Here is a 22,711-nt window from a genome sequence, read left to right as displayed (position 1 = left end):
CAAAGTTTAATTTTCACTGAAGCAGAGGTACAACACTGGAATGGATCTTTGAACATGCAACGCAGGAGGAAAGAAAACAAATACTCATTTGATTTTTGGATTTATGGAGCTGGAACAAATACAACCCAAAGAGATTCACATCCATCTGTATCATAATTTAATTACATGACAGTCTAAGTAATGCGTAGATTGGGTCCTGCATTCACGCCATGTGATAACGAACAGCGTTGTGGTCTGGTGAATCAGGCACATTTTGGATGCGTTCACGTCAACTACGCTTCAAGAATACAGACATCTTCCATGTGTGGGAACAACCACAGAATCTCTTCTAGCCACAGAAGTTCCCAAAGTGTTTTATGGCCAATGAAGTAGTTTTGATTTGCACATATTGGAGGATTATGGGAGTGCTGGGGATGGGAGGATAATTTTGGACACTAAATTCCAGTTTTAAAAAATAATTAAATAGAATATACTTTAGTTATTGGTTTAGGATAAAGGATGAAACAGCAAGAATACCCTTGCTAGTCTTCAAGATACAGTAAACCCCCAATATGCAGCACATAGGGAATGGGAGATGGCAGATAAGTGCTTGAGATTGCATGTTATGTGATTGGCGAATTAGCCACTGGGGGGCACCACTTTTAAACCTGCTTGAATTCCAGATAACGGATTTGACTGTATGATTACAGGACTTTTTTTCATCTGAAACTTCAGAAGTGATCACAGTTCATTCGACAGTGTAGCTCTCCTTCACAACTGAACTGGAAGCATCTGCCTAGATAGCACAAATTCACAACCATCAGACTCAAAGGCAGGTACGCTACCTCTGACCAGTGGCCAACTCTTACCAAGCTGGCGCTGCACCATGAATGGATCACCGAGCTATAAAAGACTGGAGCCCATAATGAAATGGTAACTATTTTAAAATGTTTCTGTAAAGTCACACTGAGATCATAGAAAATATTAAAACATTCAAACTTCAAAAGAAAACATGGATATCGAGGTGTAAATCAAAGCCACCTCATTTTTATATTTCTATCCACCTTAAATGATTTTTCAACATTTATACAGAGAATATTACTGACCTAAGTGCTCTTGATAATGTAATCTTGAGAAACTTCATTAGAAATTTTGAGTTGCAAGGTAGCAGAGATTTTCAAGTACCCAAGAATACAGGATATGGAAGTACCCAAAGCTGAGCTTCTCATAGTGAATAATGAGCACTCCAGAGAGAAGAATAATTGCCTCTTGCAACAGATTGGGAATTACTTTAAGTTGACTAGGTATTGGCAAATGTAGACAATTAATGAAAAGCTAAAAAAAAGTATCACTGGCTTCTGAATCAATTATAACCAAGTTTGCTCGTTGAAATAAAAGTCAAAAGGAACTCAATATTCCAAGCCTACGTTCAAAAGTTTTAATTGAGAATACAGGACCCAGTCTGTACATCGTTGCTGTCACTGCAGTGCAATTAGTCCTCCGTCCTGGGCGGTGTTGTAAGATCCACATCCGCTGCACTTAAGACCCAACACATGGAACGGCGCAGTACTGTGGAGCTGACAATCATTGCACATGATCTGCAGAGGTAACCACAACCACATGACAGTCATTGGAGCAGGATGACAGAACAATGTAGATGCTAAAAGTACAACCTTACACTTCAACAGCACCTTTTACAACCTTAAGATACCCCGAAGTATTTTCAATCAAATTGTTCAATTCATACACTTGCGACAATGTGATAACGAGCCGTTATCTTGAGAAAATAATGTTAGCAAGGGTCTTCAGAATGTGGAGTGGGAACACCGCTCGACCAAAAGGCAGCTAGGACTTCAGTTTGATGTCTCTTTCCAAACATTTCCATTGTTTATTAGAGCCAAACACCCTACAGCATTCCTTCACTCTAAGCACTGGGACTGCATTACTCTAGTGCCTGAGTCACTGGAGTAATATCAGAACCATAGTGTTCAGATTCAAGAGAAGTCAAGTGCTATTAATTTCAAAACAAGAGTTTCATAATAGTGGAAACATACAAGGTCAAAACAGCAGAATTATATTTCACAAGATGTTGGACACATGCCAGGCAAGGATTTAAATGTCCAACTGCAGTCATCAAGTGAGTTGTCAGACAATTTTCAAGGAGAACCAGGTGCTCCTCTCACACCCTAAACATGTTAAATCGCCACTGAAAATTGTCACTGATGTGTATATTAGTGGCAGAATCTGAGGGGGGCGGGGGAGGAGTGTGGCAGGGTTGAGAAATTTTTTGAAAAAGGATTTGATATAAGATTATTGCAAGTGGACGATTGATGGTTGGTATTGTCTTGATGGGCTTAAGGGCAGTTTCCAGGCTGTATCTTGATTTAATTTAGAGATACAGCACGGTATCAGAACCTTCCAGCCAATGCCACCCAAATACTAACTCCATACATTTTTGGATGATGAGAGGAAACCTACGTGGTTCCAGGGAGAATGTTCAGACTGTCCTTACAGAGAGTCCTGGATTCAAACCTGGGTCGCTGGAGCTGTAATAGCTAATTGTGCTTCCCCACTGTATTACTGTGATTGACTTCTTGTCAGTGTGCAGTCTGCAATAGAAGTTACTTGTACACCAGATAGGGACAGTTGAGGACCTTTCATGAAAGATTTTTTTCTATGTTACATATAGCTTGTTACAATTCCCAACACTGATTCACAAATGTCAAAATTGATTTCATTTCAATGGCGGCATTGCCACAACTGCTGTAACGGCAGCACTGCTGCTTGTGCAAACCCACGGAGAGCGCTACCGTGGGGTCCAGCTGCTGTCAACTCTGTACAAGCTTTGAATGGCCCCTTAAAGGATACGACACTAGTTTTATTTAAAATTCCAGACTGCGGGGTCTGCGTCCAAGATGGCAGCACCTGTGATCAACAGCAGCCACAGGGGATCAAGGTGTTGCAGACTCTAGAGAAGTAGAGGACTATAGCAGAACACCAAAAAACAGAGAGAACAACCACCACCCCCCCCCCCCACCCCCGCCATAGGAAGGAGAAGCAGAAGAGACAACCCATAGAACGATGACCACTGTGGTGGACCAGGGTGGCTGAAGGAATCACACAGGCTGTTGGTGACTTGGGACAAGGAACCCACTTAGGCTGTGGACTGCTGGAGACTGAGATGTGAGAAAGTGCCAAGGGCGCTGAAGGGTTCCTAATCATATCAGAGCTCGGGTTGTCGATGGTTTGGACTGTACTCTGTGTGGAATGCGGAGGCTGCAGGGGCTGCGGGAGCACTGGAGGCGAATCCATGGACACTCAGTGGCTCTAGGGGACTTTCTTTTGCTTCTCTTTCTCTGACTCTAAGAGGCACTTCAGGCAATTTCTGTCGATGGCAAATCTATCTGCCTTACAGCAGACAAAACCAATTTCATGTAATATGACACTGTTTTCATTACATGACAATAAATGGAATTTTGAACTCCTGATGTCCATTCCACAATTACTGACAGTCACAAGTTTAAAAGCCCAAAATATAGCAGTGCTTCTACACAAGGAAAAATGTTCAATTTCTAGCTATTAATTTGCTATGCTATTTAGAGGACAGCATAAGGCAGGAGGCTATTCAGCCATCAGGTCATGTTAGCCCCTTAAAATGTCATTTAGCCCCTTAAAATGTCATTTAGCTACTCCTGTGTTCATTTCTTATCTCTACAACTTATAATTTATTTTCAAGACCTGCCCATTGCCATTCATGAGATCAATTAGGGTAACTTAATGTTATTTTCTGAATTGGTAAATCAACCAGGATTCTAAATCATAGTCATTGCTTAAATCACAAAATGCCTCTGAGTCTGATGGCAATTACTTAAGCCTCTTATGCACTTGTAGAATACTTGCTGTCGTTACATCATCCAACTGGAAGGTGCCTTGCAATGAAGGCTGTCACCGTGGTGGAGCTAGTGAAGCTGATGCCTCACATCACAGAGAGCTGGGTTCATTTCTGACCTCACATGCTATCAGGTTCTCCGTGACCACGTGGGTTTCCTTCCACATGGAAGAATTATGTAGGTTGGTAGGTTAATTGACCCCTATAATTTGCCTCTAATGTGTAGGTGAGTGGTAGACCTAGAAGAGAATAATGGGATGGCATGGTGCAGAGAACAAAATGGGATTAGTATAGGATTAGAGTAAATGGCCTATTTCTCTACTCCACATCTCCGTGACTCTCCCCAAGTAATTGTTTCCTTGTTCCATATATGAATTAGGTGAAGCTTAAAGCATCAGTAGACGTATTACAGTATCTGGTTACACATATCTGGTTACAGTATTACACATATCATGTTTGCAGTTTTATATATTATACTGGCTATCTCTGCTGTGCACCCTCAGTTTTGATGAAGGGTTCAGCTGAAAGGTTAACGATACTTTTTCTCCCACTGATGTTTTCAGCCTATTGAGTTCCTCCAGCAGATTGTGCTCCAGATTCCAATATGCCTCTCATGAGTCTCCATCTTTAAAAAGTGCTTGGAATTATTGCAAACATGCTCAATTTCACTCTTACCTTTACAGCCATGTTCTGATAGTCTGATGGCATAGGGGTCTGGGCTATTTCTGTATCCAGCTCCTCCCAGTATTTAGTCATGTCAGTAGCTGATTGCATACACAACGGGCACCGATAGGCTCTGAAACAACAAGCACACAGATGAGCTTGCAGTTGAATCACAACAGATGACATGACTTCTCTCAGAGTGGTGTTGCTTCTCCTCAAACTGCCAGAAAAAGTATCACATTCTCTGAAGTATAGAGTTTTGTGAAATTCTGGCCTAGTCACAGTTACAGCAATTCATTGTTTCTCCTGTTTTCAAGATTCTTCTATTGTCATGTAATAAAACATAAAATGTATTACAAAAAAAAATTTCCTTTAGTCTACCATAAGGCAGACAAAGATTTGCCATCAGCAAGAAATTGCCCAGCGCCCCTTCGAGTCAGAGAATCAAAAAGAGCTCCCCCCAAAAGAATGACCGAGTGTCCACAGAACTGCCTCCGCAGCCATCACTTTAAACCAGTGGCAACCTGATCTCCTGATCCAACCCTCTGACACAATCAGGAAGTCTTCAGCTCCCTTGGCATCTTCTCACATCTTGGTTCTGAATCCTGGAAAGCCTTCAGCCTGCCTCCCAGCAGTTCGCAAGCTGGTGCGTCCCTTGTCCGCAGTCATCAGCAGCCCACGTGGGTTCCTCACCTCGAGTCAGTAACAGCCTGCCACCTATGTGTTCTTCAGTCTCAGAGCCCCTTGTTGGTCCACCATCAGTATGGTCATCTCCTCTACTTCTTCTCAAAAGTGGGGTGGTCTTCTGTTTTTTTTTTACTACCCTGCACCAATCCTCTGCTTCTCCAGTGTGCAACCCCTCTAGGTCGCTGCCATCTTGGGCTCAGACCATGCGGTTGTAGGATTTCAAAATAAATTACCATCAACTCCTTTTATAGGCCGTTTAAAGCCTTCAGGGAGCCATCTGCAGTTAGATCCAGGCAGTAGAACCCTGTGGAGGAGTGATGTGTCTCCACTCCCCGCTCTCAGCAGGTACACACCAATGGCAGCTCTGCCATTCTTTTTACAATGAAACATATCTAGGTCAAATCACACCACTCTGGAAACTTGAACAGGCACTTCTGATGGTGGAGTAAAAACAAAAGTCTGCATACACCATGACTGAAGTAAAAACAATGCTGGAGAAACTCAGCAGGTCAAACAGCGTACTTTATATTAGCAGATACATAACCAATATTTCAGACTTGAGCCCTTCATTCAAGGCACGAGCAAAATGTATGCAGGTCCCTGAATAAGAAATGGGTGGGGAAAGGGGCAGGGGAGGAGTAAAGGCTGACAGGCAAGAGTTAAGAGATGGATAAGGGAGTGAGGGACTGGACTCAGATTGGGAGATCATTTTGCTGACCACCTTCACTCTGTCCGCATCAGTTACAGGGATCTCTCAGTAGCTAACTATATCAATTCTGCACCCTACTCCTGTGCCAGCATGTCTGTTCATGGCCAAACCAAGGCCACTTGTAAATTGGAGAAGAAACACCTAATATTCCATCATGGCACTCTTCAACCAGGTGGTATTAACATAGACTTCCCTGGTTTCTGCTAGATCACACCCTGTTCTCCCTATCCCACTGTCTCCTTTCCTTCAGCTCTCAAGCCCTTCCCTCTCCATTCATAGAGACATCCCCACATCCTGTTTACTGCTAGGCCCTCTTTCCCTTATCCCCCTCTTGCCTGTGGACCTGTGCTCCTCCCCCTGCCTCTTCCCTCCACCATTTTATTTGGGCGCCTGCCTATATTTTGCTCATACCTTATCTTTTGCTATACTTTATCTTTGCTATACTGTTTGACTTGCTAGTCTTCTCTCACGTTGTGTTTTTACTTCTAATGGTGGAACGATAGGTATCATGCTATTTTCGAGGGAACACTCCTTTGGAGTGGTGCTCAGAATTTCTTTTATTTGTTTTGGAATAAATCAGGAAACAAAAACTCACCCTTTATTAAACAGCATTTCATAGCAGGTCCTGGGGAGAAAAACAAAGACCAAATTAATTTCTCCATTAAGATTCACCCCTACTAATTTTCCTTCTGACCAACATTTGGATAAAACATTAGATAAATTAACTTATTTTCAGGATAGAGTGAATTCAATATAGTGTCAGTATGAACAATTCTGGACCCGTTTAAAAGACTGAAGTTATTAAATATTTTGCATTATGCTGATGTTCATGAATCAGTAAAACTCCCATACTCTGTCTCATTGGAACTTTGATGGCACTCTACTGGCCCATACGGCAGCCTGGCTTGATGAATTCAGGCTCCGACCTCCCATCCATTGAAGATGTCTATGTGAGGTGCAGCCAACATTCTAATGGATCCATGTCATCCTAGTCACAACCTCTTCTCCCTATTCCCTTCGGACAGAAGCTTGAAGAACAGCACCACTAGGTTCAAGAACAGTTCTTTCCAACAGCTATCGGGCTCATGAACCTCCTTTAATTAGAGACTACTCTGACATCACAAAAGTATTGTCTGCATCATTGTGGTGTAGGGGAGGGGGTCTGGGAGAGAGAGATGGGAACTGGGACCCACCAAAGGGGAAGGGGGTGGAGGGAGAGAGGAGAGGAACTGAGGGAGAGGGAGGGGAAGAGACAGTAACCAGGGCCCGGGAGAAGGGGAGGGAATGGGAATCAAATGGCAAACTATCAGGATTTCTGTTTTGTCAAACAGCAGATTGTCAGAGTTTTAGTTTACATTATAATGAAAAGATCCCATGGGAGAATTTTTAAAAATCTTGTACCATTTTATCATTACATTTTGAAAGTATTATCGCTTCTACTGCTGATGACAGTGAAAAGAGTGAGGTCTTGCTTTGGTACTGTTAGAACCAACACTATATCTACACTAAGAATATAATGAGGAAGTATAAAGTGCCACATTCAAATCATTAATATGTGACATTTCATTTTCAGTTTTCAGTCACTCCTCAAGTCCAGAAAGATACCCAGGAATATTCCTAAGGAAGCACATTTCTACGTTCACTGAACCATTCACTGCATTTTAACAAACTAGTTCAATGAATGGCTGCATCTCATAGGACCAAAAATCATAATGCAAAACACAATCTGTTTGAGGAACTCAGAGGGTTAACCAGCATCAGTAGGAAAAACAAGAAAGGTCACGTTTCACTTTGAAACCCTTCATCAACACCCAGTATTTCAATGAAGAGTTCAAGCACAAAACATCGACCTTTACTTTTCTCCCACTTTATGCTGTTCTCCCTTCTGCAGAGTGTGCTTTGCTTCAGATTCCAGCATCTGCAGTGTGACAGAATATAGATATATTCTGCGGAGATAAATTGGGGCAGAATTTTTAGTGTTGGTCACAGACAAACACTTTAAAACAGATCTTATTTAAAATACTGGGGTTCTGTTCATGCTAGACATGTGGAGCCAACATTCTTTGCAAAAGCTTTGGAGAGTGCCCAAGAGACTTCACTAATGGATTGTTGTTTACAAAAGGGCAACAGTTGAAAGAGCTTGCCGGAGTCGCATTCTGTCTGGAGTGGAACTTGCTATTCTAGGAGGGTCATGTGGTTTTGCAAGAAGAGAGAGTAAAACAGGTTTTCTCTCTGAGAGAGAGACACACACACACACACACAGATCAGTTCTAGTGTGTTACAGTCAGCAGCAGCAACTGGGACTGGAATAGGACAAGCTGGCAACAAAACCCCATTCGGAAGACAGGTTGTGAGTGCTTAGTTCAGCTTGGTCGAAGCCCTTGCGGTTCATGCAAGAGGAGAGGACTGGCTGTCTAATGTTTCACTTGAAATAAGAGAAACAAAAAGGAACACTGTGGTGACCTGAAAGAAAGAGGTCATCATCTAGAGAACCCTGAGGGAGCAAGATTCTTTGGCAAGACACTAAAGTGGCTAATTAAAAAAGGAATCAGTTGTATGTCAGCATACAACGAATCTCTCTCTGAAAACCAACAAGAACTTTCCTGAGCAGTAACCATTTACCTTTCAAGCACCAAAGTCTGGTGAACTTTATAAATGTTAAATTCTGTATAAGAATTACCTGCAACCAGTGAACTTGAAAGAATGAAAAGTGAGATTGGACTGTGAATCAAAGAACTTTTCTGAATTTACACACACATTTCATACACATGCGCTTAGAATTAAAAGTGGGTTAAGTTGGGTTAGTTAAGTCAATAGTGAGAAGTTAAAGTGTGATTCTGTTTTCATGTTTAAAGATAATTAAAAGCAACTTTTGTTTAAGTAACCATTTGTCTTGGTGAATATCTATTGCTCCTGGGTTTTGGGGTCCTCTGGGCTCGTAACATCAGTCTCCCGCATGTCTCCAGAGCAGAAAGCACCTTTACTCAAGTCACCCATTTGATTAAAGTTCAAATTTAGTTCACCTACTTATGAAGAAGATGCCCGCAGGCAAGGACATGAGCACCAATGCGAGACGTATGAATGTCCTGTAAGAGTAAAAATGAAAGAATCAGAAACACAGAGGTCAACTACAGTCAGTGGGGAATTTTAGACTCCAAGGTAAATTCATCAGTCCCACCACAGAACCATTCTCAAAGAGAGCAAGGCTCAGAAAACCACCACGTTATTGTTCTTACTCTAGGAGAATAACTTCCTGTAGTTGGAATAGTCATTGTTCTGGTTTTCTAAGCCTTGCTTTCTTTGAGAATGGTTCTATGGCGGGAGTGATGAATTTACATGCCACTGGGCCAACTGGCTGGATTTTATGTTGCATATTTTACCCAATATGCATTCTATTTGACTGTGCCAGTAATTTGCGAATGCAGCCTTTGTCTTTTTATTTAGACACAAATTCTTACCAAAGCCTTTTTTTTTTAAAAAAGAATTTCATCAAAGAATTACCACAGATAGGAATAACAGTGCAGACTGTTGGAACAGTATGGAATAGCACTAATAATCATAGTTGGAAATCCATGTTACTCATTAGCACAGCTTCACCCGTACCTCCTCCAAGCTGAGCCGTTAGTCAATGATAAGAGTTTGAAGAGTTTTGGTACGACATCAAAAAACTTGGCAGACTTCTATACTGTAGATATATAGTGGAAAGTGTGCTGTCCAGCTCTAACACAGCATGGTATAGGGACACCAATACCTCTGAGCAGAAAGCTCTGAAAAAAGGTAGTGGATGTGGCCCATTACAGGCAAAACTCTCCCCACCATCGAGAAATTCTACATGGAACGTTGCTGTCAGAGAGCATCAAGGATCCACATCCGCCAGTACACACTTTGTTCTCACTGCTCCCATCTGGAAAGAGGTATAGGTCCACAAGACTCATACCACCAGGTTCAGGAACAGCTGCTACCCCTCCACCATCAGACTCCTTGACAACAAACTCAATCAGTCCTCATTTAAGGTCTCTTACTTTGCACATTATTTAATGTTGAATATTTATTTTCTGAATTACAGTTTGTTTGCACTTTGTTTACATTTCTCTTTTGTATATGCATCTTTTCTTTATGCGCTACCTGCATGTAGAAATTCTTCCTCACCTGCAGGAAAACAAATCTCAGGATTGTATGTGATGTCATCTATGCACTCTGACAATAAATCTGAAATCTGATAAACACTATTGCCTTCGTAAGGTAGACGAATTATTAGCATTAATGCCCGCACTCAACTGCTTAATACATCCATTGTAATATACAAAATTATGAGAAGCATCGATAAGGGGACAGTCCTTTCCGAGGGTGGGAGGGGTTAAGTGAGAGGGGAAACTTAAAAGCTACCTGAGGGGCAACATTTTTCACACAGAGGACGGTAGGTTTATGGAATGAACTGCCAGAAGAAGCTGTTGTGGAATGTGCAATTACAACATTTGAAAGACTTAGAAAATTTTAGAAGGATATGGGCCAAGAGCAGGCAAACAGGACATTCACGTAGACAATTTGAACATGGTCGGTATGAACAAGTTGAGCTGAAAGCCTGTTTCAGTGCTGTACAACTCTAACCTAAATGGCTAAGGTTTAAAGTTAATGGTCAGTTCTGGAATATAGAAGAGATATGTAGCCAGCAACAGGCTTGACACTAATTCCATCTTCAACCCTTGGATCTTACCTCCATGCATACTGGACAGTTCTGTCGTGAAACGTTTTCAACACACTGAAGGAGAAAAGAATCCAGAGTCAGTATTCAAACACCATTAATTTTATTTTTAAATGAAGCAATGAACAGCAGAGAAAGGTTAAACATTCTGAGAGTATACTGATGCCAAACTATTATTCTATCTTGTCCAATTGACCTACATTCAGACAAAAGGCCTCCATGCATGTTCCTATCCAAATTTCTCTTATGTTGAAATCAAACCTGCATCCAAATCAAATCAAAACTTCCCCCAAGACTGCGATGGGCTGCAGAGATCCCAGGAGATGGCAGCACAGATAGACAAGATGGTCAAAAGGCATAAAGGATTCTTGCCTTAATTAGCCAGGGCATAAAATCTAATAGTAGGGAGGTCACGCTAAATGTTATGAAGCATTAATTAGGCCACAGCAGTACACCTGAAGTGCCAGTTGATGAAGTAAACAAAGACGATGTGGTCAAACAATAATCATGGCTTTTATTAGCAGAAACTCATCGTACAATAATGAAAGACAATAGATGCATATACAGTTATATCCAAGGGGAGTGTCCTTAACAGTAGAGATAACGCACAGCCAATGTTAGTACAGCAAGGCTCGCCACGGGGGGGGGGGAGACAGGCAGCTTGGCAGACATTCACCACAGTCTCCCCCCGGCAGAAGAAGGGTTAAAATCAAAAGGACAGCTGCTAGGAAAGACTGAAGCAAGCGATACATGGATACCCTGTTTGGCATTGAGAATACTCTAATAGCCAAAATACGCCAGTATCTAGCAAGCAATTGAAATATAATGAGATGTTTTATGAATATGTCAGCCTATCAGGTTGTTTACGAATTCTGGTGCTTCTTCTCAAAACAGGTGGCTCCTTTGAAACCTTGGGAACTGGTACAGTTCCTGGGTTTGTAGTTTGGGAAGGACTGACTTCTGGACCCGTTTCAGAATCGCCAGGGTGAGGCAGTGGAGTCTCAGCATGGCCATCTGAAAGCTTACTAGGAGTCACAGGCTGGGGGGAGGGGGGGGGGGGGGCGTGAGCCCAACCTCTCAGGCTCACTCTGAGTAGGGGTGTGAGAAAGGGGCAAACCAGGCGAGGCCAGATCTCTTAGGTGTACAGTGTCAGTACTCCCGTCTGGGAATCTAACATGGGCGTAGTTGGGGTTAGTATGCAGTAGCTGAACTGGTTGGACTAGGGGGTCTGTTTTACACGCCCGAGCATGGCTCTTCAGCAGCTCAGGCTCAGATAAACAGGCTGGTCAGTCCATCACAGTTCCTGATTTCCTAGGAAAGGCAAACATACGTTCATGAGGTGTTTGATTTGTTGCAGTACACAATAAAGACCGAATAGAATGTAGCGCCTCAGGCAGCACCTCCTGCCACCGGGTAACAGGGTAACCATGTGTTTTTAAAGAAATTTTTAGCAACAGCTAAAGAACTCAACCTTACATTTAACGAGGGCAAATGTGTGCTCAACACAACAGAGCTACCCATTCTGGGCTACATTGTCCGCAAGGGCAAAATCCGCCCCGACCAGGAAAGAATGACCCCCCCCCCCTTAAGAAGTTACTACCCCCAGACTCAGCAAAAGCCCTTAAAAGGTGCATGGGATTCTTTTCCTACTACTGCAAATGGATTTGAGACAGTCTTCCAGACAAGATAAACAGAGTGGAGAGAGTGCAGAGAAGGTTTACCAGAATGTTACCTGGGTTTAAGCATCTAGAGTATAGGGAGAGATTGGACAGATTAGGTCTATATTCTTTGGAGCGTAGAAGGTTGAGAGGGGATTTGAAGTATTTAAGATTATGAAAGGGATAGACAGAGTGGATGTGGATAGACTATTTCCGTTAAGAGGAGGAAAGATTAAAACAAGAGGACATGAGTTAAGAATTAAGGGGCAGAGGTTTAGAGGTAACATGAGGGGGAACTTCTTTACTCAGAGAGTGGTAGCCGTGTGGAATGAGCTTCCGGGAGAAATAGTGGCGGCGGAGTCAATTGTATTATTTAAGAAAAGGTTGGACAGGTCTATGGATGAGAAGAAGATGGAGGGTTATGGGCATTGAGCAGGGAGGTGGGACTAGAAAGGGGTGTTTGGTTCGGTGCGGACTAGAAGGGCCTAATGGCCTGTTTCCGTGCTGTAATAGTTGTTATGTTATGTTACTAACCCTTTTGACCTGCCCATTGCCCTGTGGGTTGTAGCTCGTGGTACGGCTGGTGGCAATCCCCTTTCAAAGCAGGGCTCGCCGCAGTTCAGCGCTCATGAATGCTGAGCACCTATCGGTATGAATGTAATTGGGAAAATCAAAAATGCTGAAAATTCTGTCAAGTGCCTTAATGACAGACGCTGACGAGACGTCAGGGCAGGGTATCGCAAAGGGAAACCTGGAATATTCATCAATTACAGTAAGGAAATATACATTTTTGTTGTTGGAAGGTAACAGTCCTTTAAAACCTAAGCTGATCCTCTCAAAAGGTCAGGTTTCCTTGATGAGAGTGGCCTCCAGAGCTTTAAAGTACTGCGGTTTACATTCTGCGCAAACAGGACAGCTTTTAGTCAGTTTCCTGACTTCTTCCAGAGAGTAAGAAAGATTGTTAGCCCTTATGTAGTGGAAGAATCTCGTGACTCCTGGGTGGCACAGTCTGCTATGAATCTCTTTTAGCCCCTCCATCTGAGCTCTGGCAGCAGATCGTGATAATGTGTCAGAGGGATCATTTAACCTGCCTGGTCTGTACTAGATCTCATAATTATAAGTTGAGAGTTCTATTCGCCAGCGTGCCATCTTATCGTTCTTGATTTTACTTTTGTGTTTAGTACTGAACATGTAGGCTACAGATTTCTGATCAGTGACAAGAGTAAATTTTCTGCCGGCTAGAAAGTGTCTCCAGTAGCGAACAGCTTCAATAATAGCCTGGGCTTCTTTTTCAATGCCAGGATGTTCAAGTAACGTGCGGGAGAAGAATGCCACAGGTCTGCCCTTTTGAGTAAGGGTTCCTGCCAATGCACAATCTGAGACATCAGTTTCCACTTGGAATGGGACATCCTCGTCAATGGACAAGAGTGCACCTTTGGCAATATCAGCTTTAATTCTCTCGAAAGCCTTCAAGGCCATTGGAGAGAGGAAAAGATTTAGTGTCAGACAGAGGGCGTGTCTTCGTGGTGTAGTCCCGAACCCATTTGCAGTAGTAGGAAAAGAATCCCATACACCCTTTAAGGGCTTTTGCTGAGTCTGGGGGTAGTAACTTCTTAAGGGGGGGGAGGGGTCATTATTTCCGGGTCAGGGCGGATTTTGCCCTTGCAGACAATGCAGCCCGGAATGGGTAGCTCTGTCGCGTTGAACACCCATTTGCCCTCGTTAAATGTAAGGTTGAGTTCTTTAGCAGTTGCTAAAAATTTCTTTAAGTTGTCATGCTCAGCCTGTGTTTTCCAACAGATAGTGACATTATCCAGATAGGGAAATGTACCTGTAACTCATACATCCTAACAATCTTATTCATTTCCCTCTGAAGCACAGACACACCATTAGTGACCCCAAAAGGTACCCTTTTAAACTGGTATAACCCCCCCTCCCCCCCATCAGCCTCAAAAGCCATATAGGGTCATTTCCTTTTCTTCATGGGGATTTGATGAGAAGCTGCTTTGAGGTTGATAGTGGAGTACACTTTGTATTGCGATATCTGATTAATCATTTAATTGATGTGCGGCAAGGGGTAGGAATCTAGGTTAGTGTAACGGTCGATTGTCTGGCTGCAGTCAATAGCCAGTCATCTCATAGTGTGATTTTTCACGACTACCACTTGGGCCCGCCACAGACTCTTACTGGGTTCAATTACTCCCTCTTTAAGCAGTCTCTGGGTCTCCGCTTTGATAAACTCACAATCCTCTTTGCTGTAAGAACAGCTCATAGTGGCAATCGGCTGACACTCAGGGGATAAATCATTGAAAAGGGAAGAAGCTTTGATCTTTAATGCAGACAGACTGCAGTAACTAGCGCGGGGAAAGGTAAGTGTGGGTAGTGGCCCACCAAAATTTAACACTACACTGTTCATCTGAGATTGAATATCTAACCCTAGTAATACAGGGGTGTAGTGCTCCTGCGTCATTAAGAGCCAATCATCAGCCAGGCAATATCCCTGCAAATTTAAAGTAACCTTTAACTGTCCCGTACAGTTTTTGTAAATTCACTACAAGCCATCGATATCTTTCGGTTCGCTGGATATCTCCACAAATTTAAGGCTCTGGCAACTTTCTTGTGGATGTAGCTGTCGGTATTCCCCGAGTCTATTAGGCAATCAAGCGTCTCACCATTCACCTCCCCCTTCATGGTCGACCGTTCCAGTCCGTAACATCCCCCAAGCTTTACAGTCAATTGAGCTATCACAGGGGCTCTCACCTCGCCATCACTTGAAGTCGATTCAGCCTGCTCGTCTGAAGATTCCCCCATTCACAGTTGTCTTCCATTCCTGCAGCTCCAGGACACATTTTCTTGGTGCTTCTTCTTCTTATCAGTGGGAGTACTTTTTGCCTTACAGACTTTAGCGAACTGGCCGAGTTTCCCACAATAGCTGCAGGTAGCAAATCGAGCTGGGCACTTCTGTCTGGGGTGCCAGCTCTTATCACAGAAGTAGCATTTTTCAGGGGTTCGCCCTTTTCTTTCCTTCAGGGTTCCAGCACTCCTGGATGTTTCCTTTTCGGTTTCGAGCATTTCACTGAACCGCATGGCACTTCTCAGTGTTTGGGCTAGAGTGACTGCCCGGTCGTAGATTAAGGGCTCTGTCTCCAGCAGCCTCTGTCGGATGTAACTCGAGTCAATTCCGTTGACAAAAGCATCCAGCTTCAAGGCATTGCGGTGTTGTTGCACATTGACTGCCCTGACATCACATTCGTTTGCCAGCGAGTCGAGGGCCAGTGTATAGGCAGCATCACTTTCCCCGGGTTTTCCTGCATCTAGTCAGCAACTGGGGTTGAGCAAGCACCACATTCCGTGGCGCTGCATAGTGAGCAGTCAAACATACCCGGGCTATAGCCAGAGTGGGAGCTCCTTGCGTTACGGTGAAAGGGACCTCACCCAGCAGAGAATTCAGGTGGCCCCACTGTATCGCCTCATCGACCACGTTGTTTCGAGCCATGTAGTAATCGAAACAAGCAATCCAGTGGTTGAAAATTTCTCTGGCCCTCGGGGGAGACTGGTCGATTGTCAGCTGCTCTGGCTTGAGGGCTGCATCCATTTCTGCTAATAAAATTGAAGTGCCAGTTGATGAAGTAGACAAAGACGATGTGGTCAAACAATAATCATGGCTTTTATTAGCAGAAACTCATGGTACAATAATGAAAGACAATAGGTGCATATACAGTTATATCCAAGGGGAGTGTCCTTAACAGTAGAGATAATGCACAGCCAATGTTAGTACAGCAAGGCTCGCCACAGAGGGGGGGAGACAGGCAGCTTGGCAGACATTCACCACAACAACTAGGTGCAGCTCTGCCCAAAACACCATAGGAGGGAGGTGATTGCACAGGAGAGCATTCAAATGAGATTCATCAGGACACTGTCTGGTTTGAAGTTCCCAGGCTTGGAGAGACAGGGTTGCTGGTCTTTAAGCGAACGGGCAAAGAAAGAACCTGATAGAAGTATCGAGAAATAGGAAAGACGTAGATAGGGTAGTTAGCAAGAAACTTGTCCCAGAATAGAGGTGTATAAAATCAGTCAGTGATTTAGGGGGATCTGCAGATCTACCAGATTCCAGAGGGTGATTGGAATCTGGAAATGCAAGGGGTAATGGAGGCAGAAACTCTTATAACGCTGAAGTGTCAAGATGAACACTTGAATCACCAAGGAGAAGCTACAGACCAAGTACTAGAAAATGGATATTAGATGGGTACTTACGCAGCGTACAAAAGTACACCAAGTTTAATAAGCAACAACAAAAGTCCACCAGCTCCCCATCCCTTCCTTCTCCTGTCAGCTACCTTTCTTAGCCCTCTCCCCTATTAAATCTTTACTTCTTTGAATCATAGAACAGTATAGCACAGAAACAGACCCTACAGCCATCTAGTCTGTGCTAAACTATTATTCTGCCTAGTCCCAATTACCTGCACCTAGATCATAGCCCCCCCATACCTCTCCCATCCATGTACCTATCCAAATGTTTCTTAAATGTCAAAATATAGCCTCCATTCACCACTTCAGCTGTCAGCTCGTTCCACATTTTCTGCGTGACGTTCTCCCTAATGTTCCCATTAAACATTTTACCTTTCATACTTAACATGACCTCTAGTTCTTGACTCACCTAACCTCAATGGATAAAGCTATTTGCATTTACTCTCCGTACCACTCATAATTTTGCATACCTTCATCAAATACCCCCTTTCTTCTATGATCCAGGGAATAAAGTCCTAATCTGTTTAACCTTTCCCTGTAACTCTGTCCCTCAAGTCCTAGCATCATCCTTGTACATCTTCTCTGCACTCTTCTGCCCTTCCACCTGTATCCACCTCTGATCTCTTCCCTGTTAGCCTGCACTTCTCCCCTTCCTACAGGAGTGCAGTGCTGCTGGAGCTCACAGGAGCTCTGCTCCAGGCACCTCCTCATCACCGTTTTTGTTAAGCTCCAGCACCTAAAAAATTAGCACTGCACCCCTGCCTTCCTCCCTCCACTCCTCCACTACATACTCTCCCCCAACCTTTTTATTCAGACATCAATCCACATTCGTGATGAAGGGCTCAGGCCTGAAATGTTGGTTGCCTTTTACTTCATATGGATGCTGTGTGATCTGCTGAGTTTCTCTAGCACTTTTGTGTATTGCACTAGACCCACCCCTCCCACCCCCGCCAGCATCTGGCACTTTTCTTGTTTACCTAGATAGGTACTTGATGCTTGGCCAAGAGGTGGTGAATGGAAGAGCTCAATTCCAAGCTATGTGTCTCTGAACAGGCAAATGACTGGATAGTCATCTTCCAAGAAACCCAGCTTTAATACAAACACTTTTTTTACATGCATAAATAATCTATTTCAATATCAACTTTACAACAATCATTGCTTTTAACCAAATTATATATATATATATTTTTTTTTGCTGACTTCTAGGATTTGATATGTGGCTCTTGGTGGCACCTTAAGGCTGGGTCCAATGTTGGCCTAATTCTGGACAATTGGAAACTTGAAATGTCCAGAAGGCTGTTCTATCTTCTGTTATCTACCCAAAAAGGTGAGAGACACCGAGGCCCGATAAACCCTTAAACCAGATCTCACCTACCTTGTGGTTCCCACGGAGATGCGTAGCGAGACACAAGTTGCACTTCACACAGTGGAAAAAATCATCTTCTGGTCCAATCCTGCAATGAAACATTAAAAAAATGTAAAATAACATGAACTGAGTTTAGAAATGTACACAAGAAACTGCAGTAGGAGGCCATCAAGCCTGCTTCACCATTCAATACGATCATGGGTGATCTGCCATGGATTCTGCTTCACCCACCTGCCTTTCCCCCATAACTCTTAATTCCCCGATGATGCAGGAATCTATCTAACTCTGTCTTAAATATAGTTAATGTGGTAGCCTCAACATTCCTTGGACAGTGAATTCCACACTCTATCGAGAAATCGGTTCTTCCTCATCTCCATCCTAAGTCTACTCCAAATCTTGAGGCTATTCCCCCTCATTCTAGACCAGTGATTTTTAACTTTTTCTTTCCACTCACATACCACTTTAAGTAATCCCTATGCCATAAATGCTCTGTGATTATTAAGGGATTGTTTAAGGTGGGATGTGAATAGAAAGGGAAGGTTGAGAATCACTGCTCTAGTCCCAATTGTTACTGAAATATTTTGCTTGAGAAAATTTTCATTGGCCCATTTCCTTTGGAGTTATGAAACCGTGCACATAACGAGTCAATGAGGTAAGATTAAAACAGTGATTTTCAACCTTTTAGGGTATACTTAAAGCGGTATGTGAGTGGAAAGAAAAAAGTTGAGAACCACTGTTCTAGACTTACCTACTAATGGAAATAACTTTCCTGTCTCCATCTTGTCAATCCCTTTCATAATTTTACATTTCTTCAAGAACCCCTTATTCTTCTGAACGCTATCATCTCCGGAATCCCCACACACTGCCTCCAAAGCTAATACAAGCTGTACCTCTTAAATACGGCAACATTGGGATCTGGCCAATGCCGACCACAGAAAATGCCAGAAAACAGAAATTGACCCCAAGGGAAACCCCTATGTAAACATATCAAAGCTAGAACAAAACTTAAAACAGGAAATAACTTATATGCAATGGTTACAGGATGCTTTGTCTTGCTTGAGTTTGGAGAAAATTAGATATAATGTTAAAGAGATCAAGGTTGAATTTGACAAGATATGGGCCCATTCATAGTCTATTATCATAATTTGATTACTTAGGCAGGGATGCTCTGGGGGTTTGCAATCCAATGTCCAAGAGCCGATACTCAATTCTTTACAAAATATTTTCTGGTGACCGTGCTTAGTGGGAGGGGTTAGATTAGTACAGGTTTTCTTTTTTCTTCTGCTCTTATTTTTGTTTTTTTCTACAACTAGAAGAGATTGGTCTATTTAGATAGTCACAATGTTTATCTCAATATTAGAATAAGAGGTGAAGTTCTTAAGGATTTTTCACTTTTTTCGAGAATTATATAAGACAATGTATATTTTATATATGACATATTCTGCATTATATAAAAGCTAATTAATTAATTAATATCCAAACAATATGTACATGTACTATTCCTCTTTATCAAATTGATAAAAGTATCTTAAAAAGAAAACAGGGTTAGTGTAGCGGTTAGCGCAATGCCTTTACAGTACCAGCGATCGGGACCAGAGTTTGAGTCCCGCACTGTCTGTAAGGAGCTTGTATTAACGGCAGCAGATTCAAACTTGCCAGACCATGGGAGTTGCTGGACCACAGAGCGCCAAATAAGAGGTACAACCTGTACATCTTTTCTTAAGAGACTAGAATTGTGCGTGGTTCTCCAGGTGTGGCCTCACCAGTACGCTGCACAGTTGCAGCAGAATCCCCTTGCTCTTAAATTCAATCCCTCTACTAATGAAGACCAACATCTCATTTGCCTTCTTGATTACCTATTGCACCTGCAAACCAACCTTTTGTGATTCATGCAAAACACTCCCAGCCCCTTGGAAAAACAGCATGCTGCAAGCTTTCATCATTTAACAATAATCTGATTTACTTTTTTTCTTCCAGTGGATGACCTGATGTTTACCAACATTGTATTCTATTATAGATTGAAAAGAGGGTTGGTGCGAGAACACAGCCTTGCTTCACGCCATTGTTAATGGAGAAGGGTTCAGAGAGCTCATTGCTGTATCTGACCCGACCTTGTTGGTTTTCGTGCAGTTGGATAATCATGTTGAGGAACTTTGGGGGACATCCGATGCGCTCTAGTATTTGCCAAAGCCCTTTCCTGCTCACGATGTCGAAGGCTTTGGTGAGGTCAACAAAGGTGATGTAGAGTCCTTTGTTTTGTTCTCTGCACTTTTCTTGGAGCTGTCTGAGGGCAAAGACCATGTCAGTAGTTCCTCTGCTTGCGCGAAAGCTGCACTGTGATTCTGGGAGAATATTCTCGGCGACACTAGGTATTATTCTATTTAGTAGAATCCTAGCGAAGATTTTGCCTGCAATGGAGAGCAACGTGATTCCCCTGTAGCTTGAGCAGTCTGATTTCTCGCCTTTGATTTGTACAGGGTGATGATGGTGGCATCACTCTTTTCAATCTTCTTCAGCATGATGCTGAACCAAGCCATGAAAGACCCCAACAATGAAGACGCTGTTTACATCCGGTACCGCACGGATGGCAGTCTCTTCAATCTGAGGCGCCTGCAAGCTCACACCAAGACACAAGAGAAACTTGTCCGTGAACTACTCTTTGCAGACGATGCCGCTTTAGTTGCCCATTCAGAGCCAGCTCTTCAGCGCTTGTCGTCCTGTTTTGCGGAAACTGCCAAAATGTTTGGCCTGGAAGTCAGCCTGAAGAAAACTGAGGTCCTCCATCAGCCAGCTCCCCACCATGACTACCAGCCCCCCCACATCTCCATCGGGCACACAAAACTCAAAACGGTCAACCAGTTTACCTATCTCGGCTGCACCATTTCATCAGATGCAAGGATCGACAATGAGATAGACAACAGACTCACCAAGGCAAATAGCACCTTTGGAAGACTACACAAAAGAGTCTGGAAAAACAACCAACTGAAAAACCTCACAAAGATAAGCATATACAGAGCCGTTGTCATACCCACACTCCTGTTCGGCTCCGAATCATGGGTCCTCTACCGGCATCACCTACGGCTCCTAGAACGTTTCCACCAGCGTTGTCTCCGCTCCATCCTCAACATCCATTGGAGCACTTACATCCCTAACGTCGAAGTACTCGAGATGGCGGAGGTCGACAGCATCGAGTCCACGCTGCTGAAGATCCAGCTGCGCTGGATGGGTCACGTCTCCAGAATGGAGGACCATCGCCTTCCCAAGATCGTGTTATATGGCAAGCTCTCCACTGGCCACCGTGACAGAGGTGCACCAAAGAAAAGGTACAAGGACTGCCTAAAGAAATCTCTTGGTGCCTGCCACATTGACCACCGCCAGTGGGCTGATATCGCCTCAAACCGTGCATCTTGACGCCTCACAGTTTGGCGGGCAGCAACCTCCTTTGAAGAAGACTGCAGAGCCCACCTCACTGACAAAAGGCAAAGGAGGAAAAACCCAACACCCAACCCCAACCAACCAATTTTCCCCTGCAGCCGCTGCAACCGTGTCTGCCTGTCCCGCATCGGACTTGTCAGCCACAAACGAGCCTGCAGCTGACGTGGACTTTTACCCCCTCCATAAATCTTCGTCCGCGAAGCCAAGCCAAAGATTCTATTGTAGCAGCTACAAGTTATACATAATCAAAACACACTCATTAGTTCTTCACTACAAAATGGAGATGGCCTTCTTTACTCTTCTCAGCCACTGCTACCCTTTCTTCATCGCATAAAACACTACCCAGCAAAACCCCCTGACCTTTTCATTGGGTCTCCGTCACACGGGTTATCACGACACTCAATTTCCTCCTCCTCCTGCGCCCTCTTCACATGCACGCGGTCTATCACAGTGTAACACCCCCCATTCCGACCCGCTACTACTCTCGTGCTTCACCCCGCAAATGTCACCAATGGCGATCAGCACTACTCCTGATGCAAGCAAAAACGAGAAAGCCCCACCTCTCAGCCCCCAAGCTATGTGATATGATTGATTGGATCTGTTGCACTACGTAACTGTCTGGAGGCCTGACATTCCGATCCTACTTCGTCTGGTACTGCAAGGTTAGCGGTGTATGCTCCCACTGTCAGAGGTGTGGCTATTCCTTCGACATTGGCAACGACAAAGAAAATGGACTGTCGATATATGCTGGCTTCATCCTGTCAATGGAGACCGTGTCAGCTTTCCCAGATCACAGAAGTTTTCAGGTGTTCATAATGTCTGTCGTAAACAGGCTGAAATGGTCTGCAAACAGCTTCATGTCAAAGGATCACATGCATGCAGTGTTGTAAATCATCCAAACATACACTGCGGGTGACGCATGTCACATAGATGTTGGTCTGAGCAACTGCATGTTTTCCCGAAGACGGTCAACACAATTTGATGTCCTCTGAGCTGGTTTCACAAACTCACCAGGCTGCACCAGGGTGGGGCTATATACCATTTCTGCCACTGAACATCCAACATCTGCTTTTACGGCAGTGTGCACATCAAAGAGGATCATGGGCAAATGCTCGCTCCACAGAGATGCATTAATTTCCAATTTCAGATTTATTGTCAGTGTACATACATGACATCATATACAACCCTGAGATTCTTTCATCTCCAGGCAAGGCAGAATTTCCATTTATTGGTAGCGCAAAATTAAACTGTACAGCACATACACATGTTAAAAAAAAGAGAACTGCAAACAGATAATGAATGTAAACAAACTGACTGTGCAATACAGAGAGAATTTTTTTTTTTTAAATCAATAAAGTGCACAAGTAAAAGTCCT

General features: G+C 43.5%; 1 protein-coding gene across 7 annotated transcripts in view; it reads right to left on the bottom strand.

Annotated features, from left to right (window-relative positions):
* Positions 1 to 1,394: 1,394 nt before the first annotated feature.
* The window catches only part of rchy1 (ring finger and CHY zinc finger domain containing 1), a 49,710-nt gene continuing 28,393 nt past the window's right edge, over positions 1,395 to 22,711 (bottom strand). For all 7 annotated transcript variants that reach the window (XM_069925542.1, XM_069925544.1, XM_069925548.1 and 4 more), the window contains 6 exons: positions 17,911 to 17,989; positions 10,642 to 10,686; positions 8,955 to 9,013; positions 6,523 to 6,552; positions 4,544 to 4,664; positions 1,395 to 1,577 (listed from right to left, as the gene is read on the bottom strand). In XM_069925542.1, the coding sequence (XP_069781643.1) occupies positions 1,458 to 1,577; positions 4,544 to 4,664; positions 6,523 to 6,552; positions 8,955 to 9,013; positions 10,642 to 10,686; positions 17,911 to 17,989 (454 nt within the window). In that variant the 3' untranslated portion in view covers positions 1,395 to 1,457. The remainder of the gene's footprint in view (positions 1,578 to 4,543; positions 4,665 to 6,522; positions 6,553 to 8,954; positions 9,014 to 10,641; positions 10,687 to 17,910; positions 17,990 to 22,711) is intronic.

Source organism: Narcine bancroftii, chromosome 3 (genome assembly GCF_036971445.1).
Source record: "Narcine bancroftii isolate sNarBan1 chromosome 3, sNarBan1.hap1, whole genome shotgun sequence".
NCBI classification, from domain to species: Eukaryota; Metazoa; Chordata; class Chondrichthyes; order Torpediniformes; family Narcinidae; genus Narcine; species Narcine bancroftii.
The sequence above is the reverse complement of the archived record's forward strand: the minus strand, read 5'-3'. Positions and strand labels throughout refer to the sequence as shown.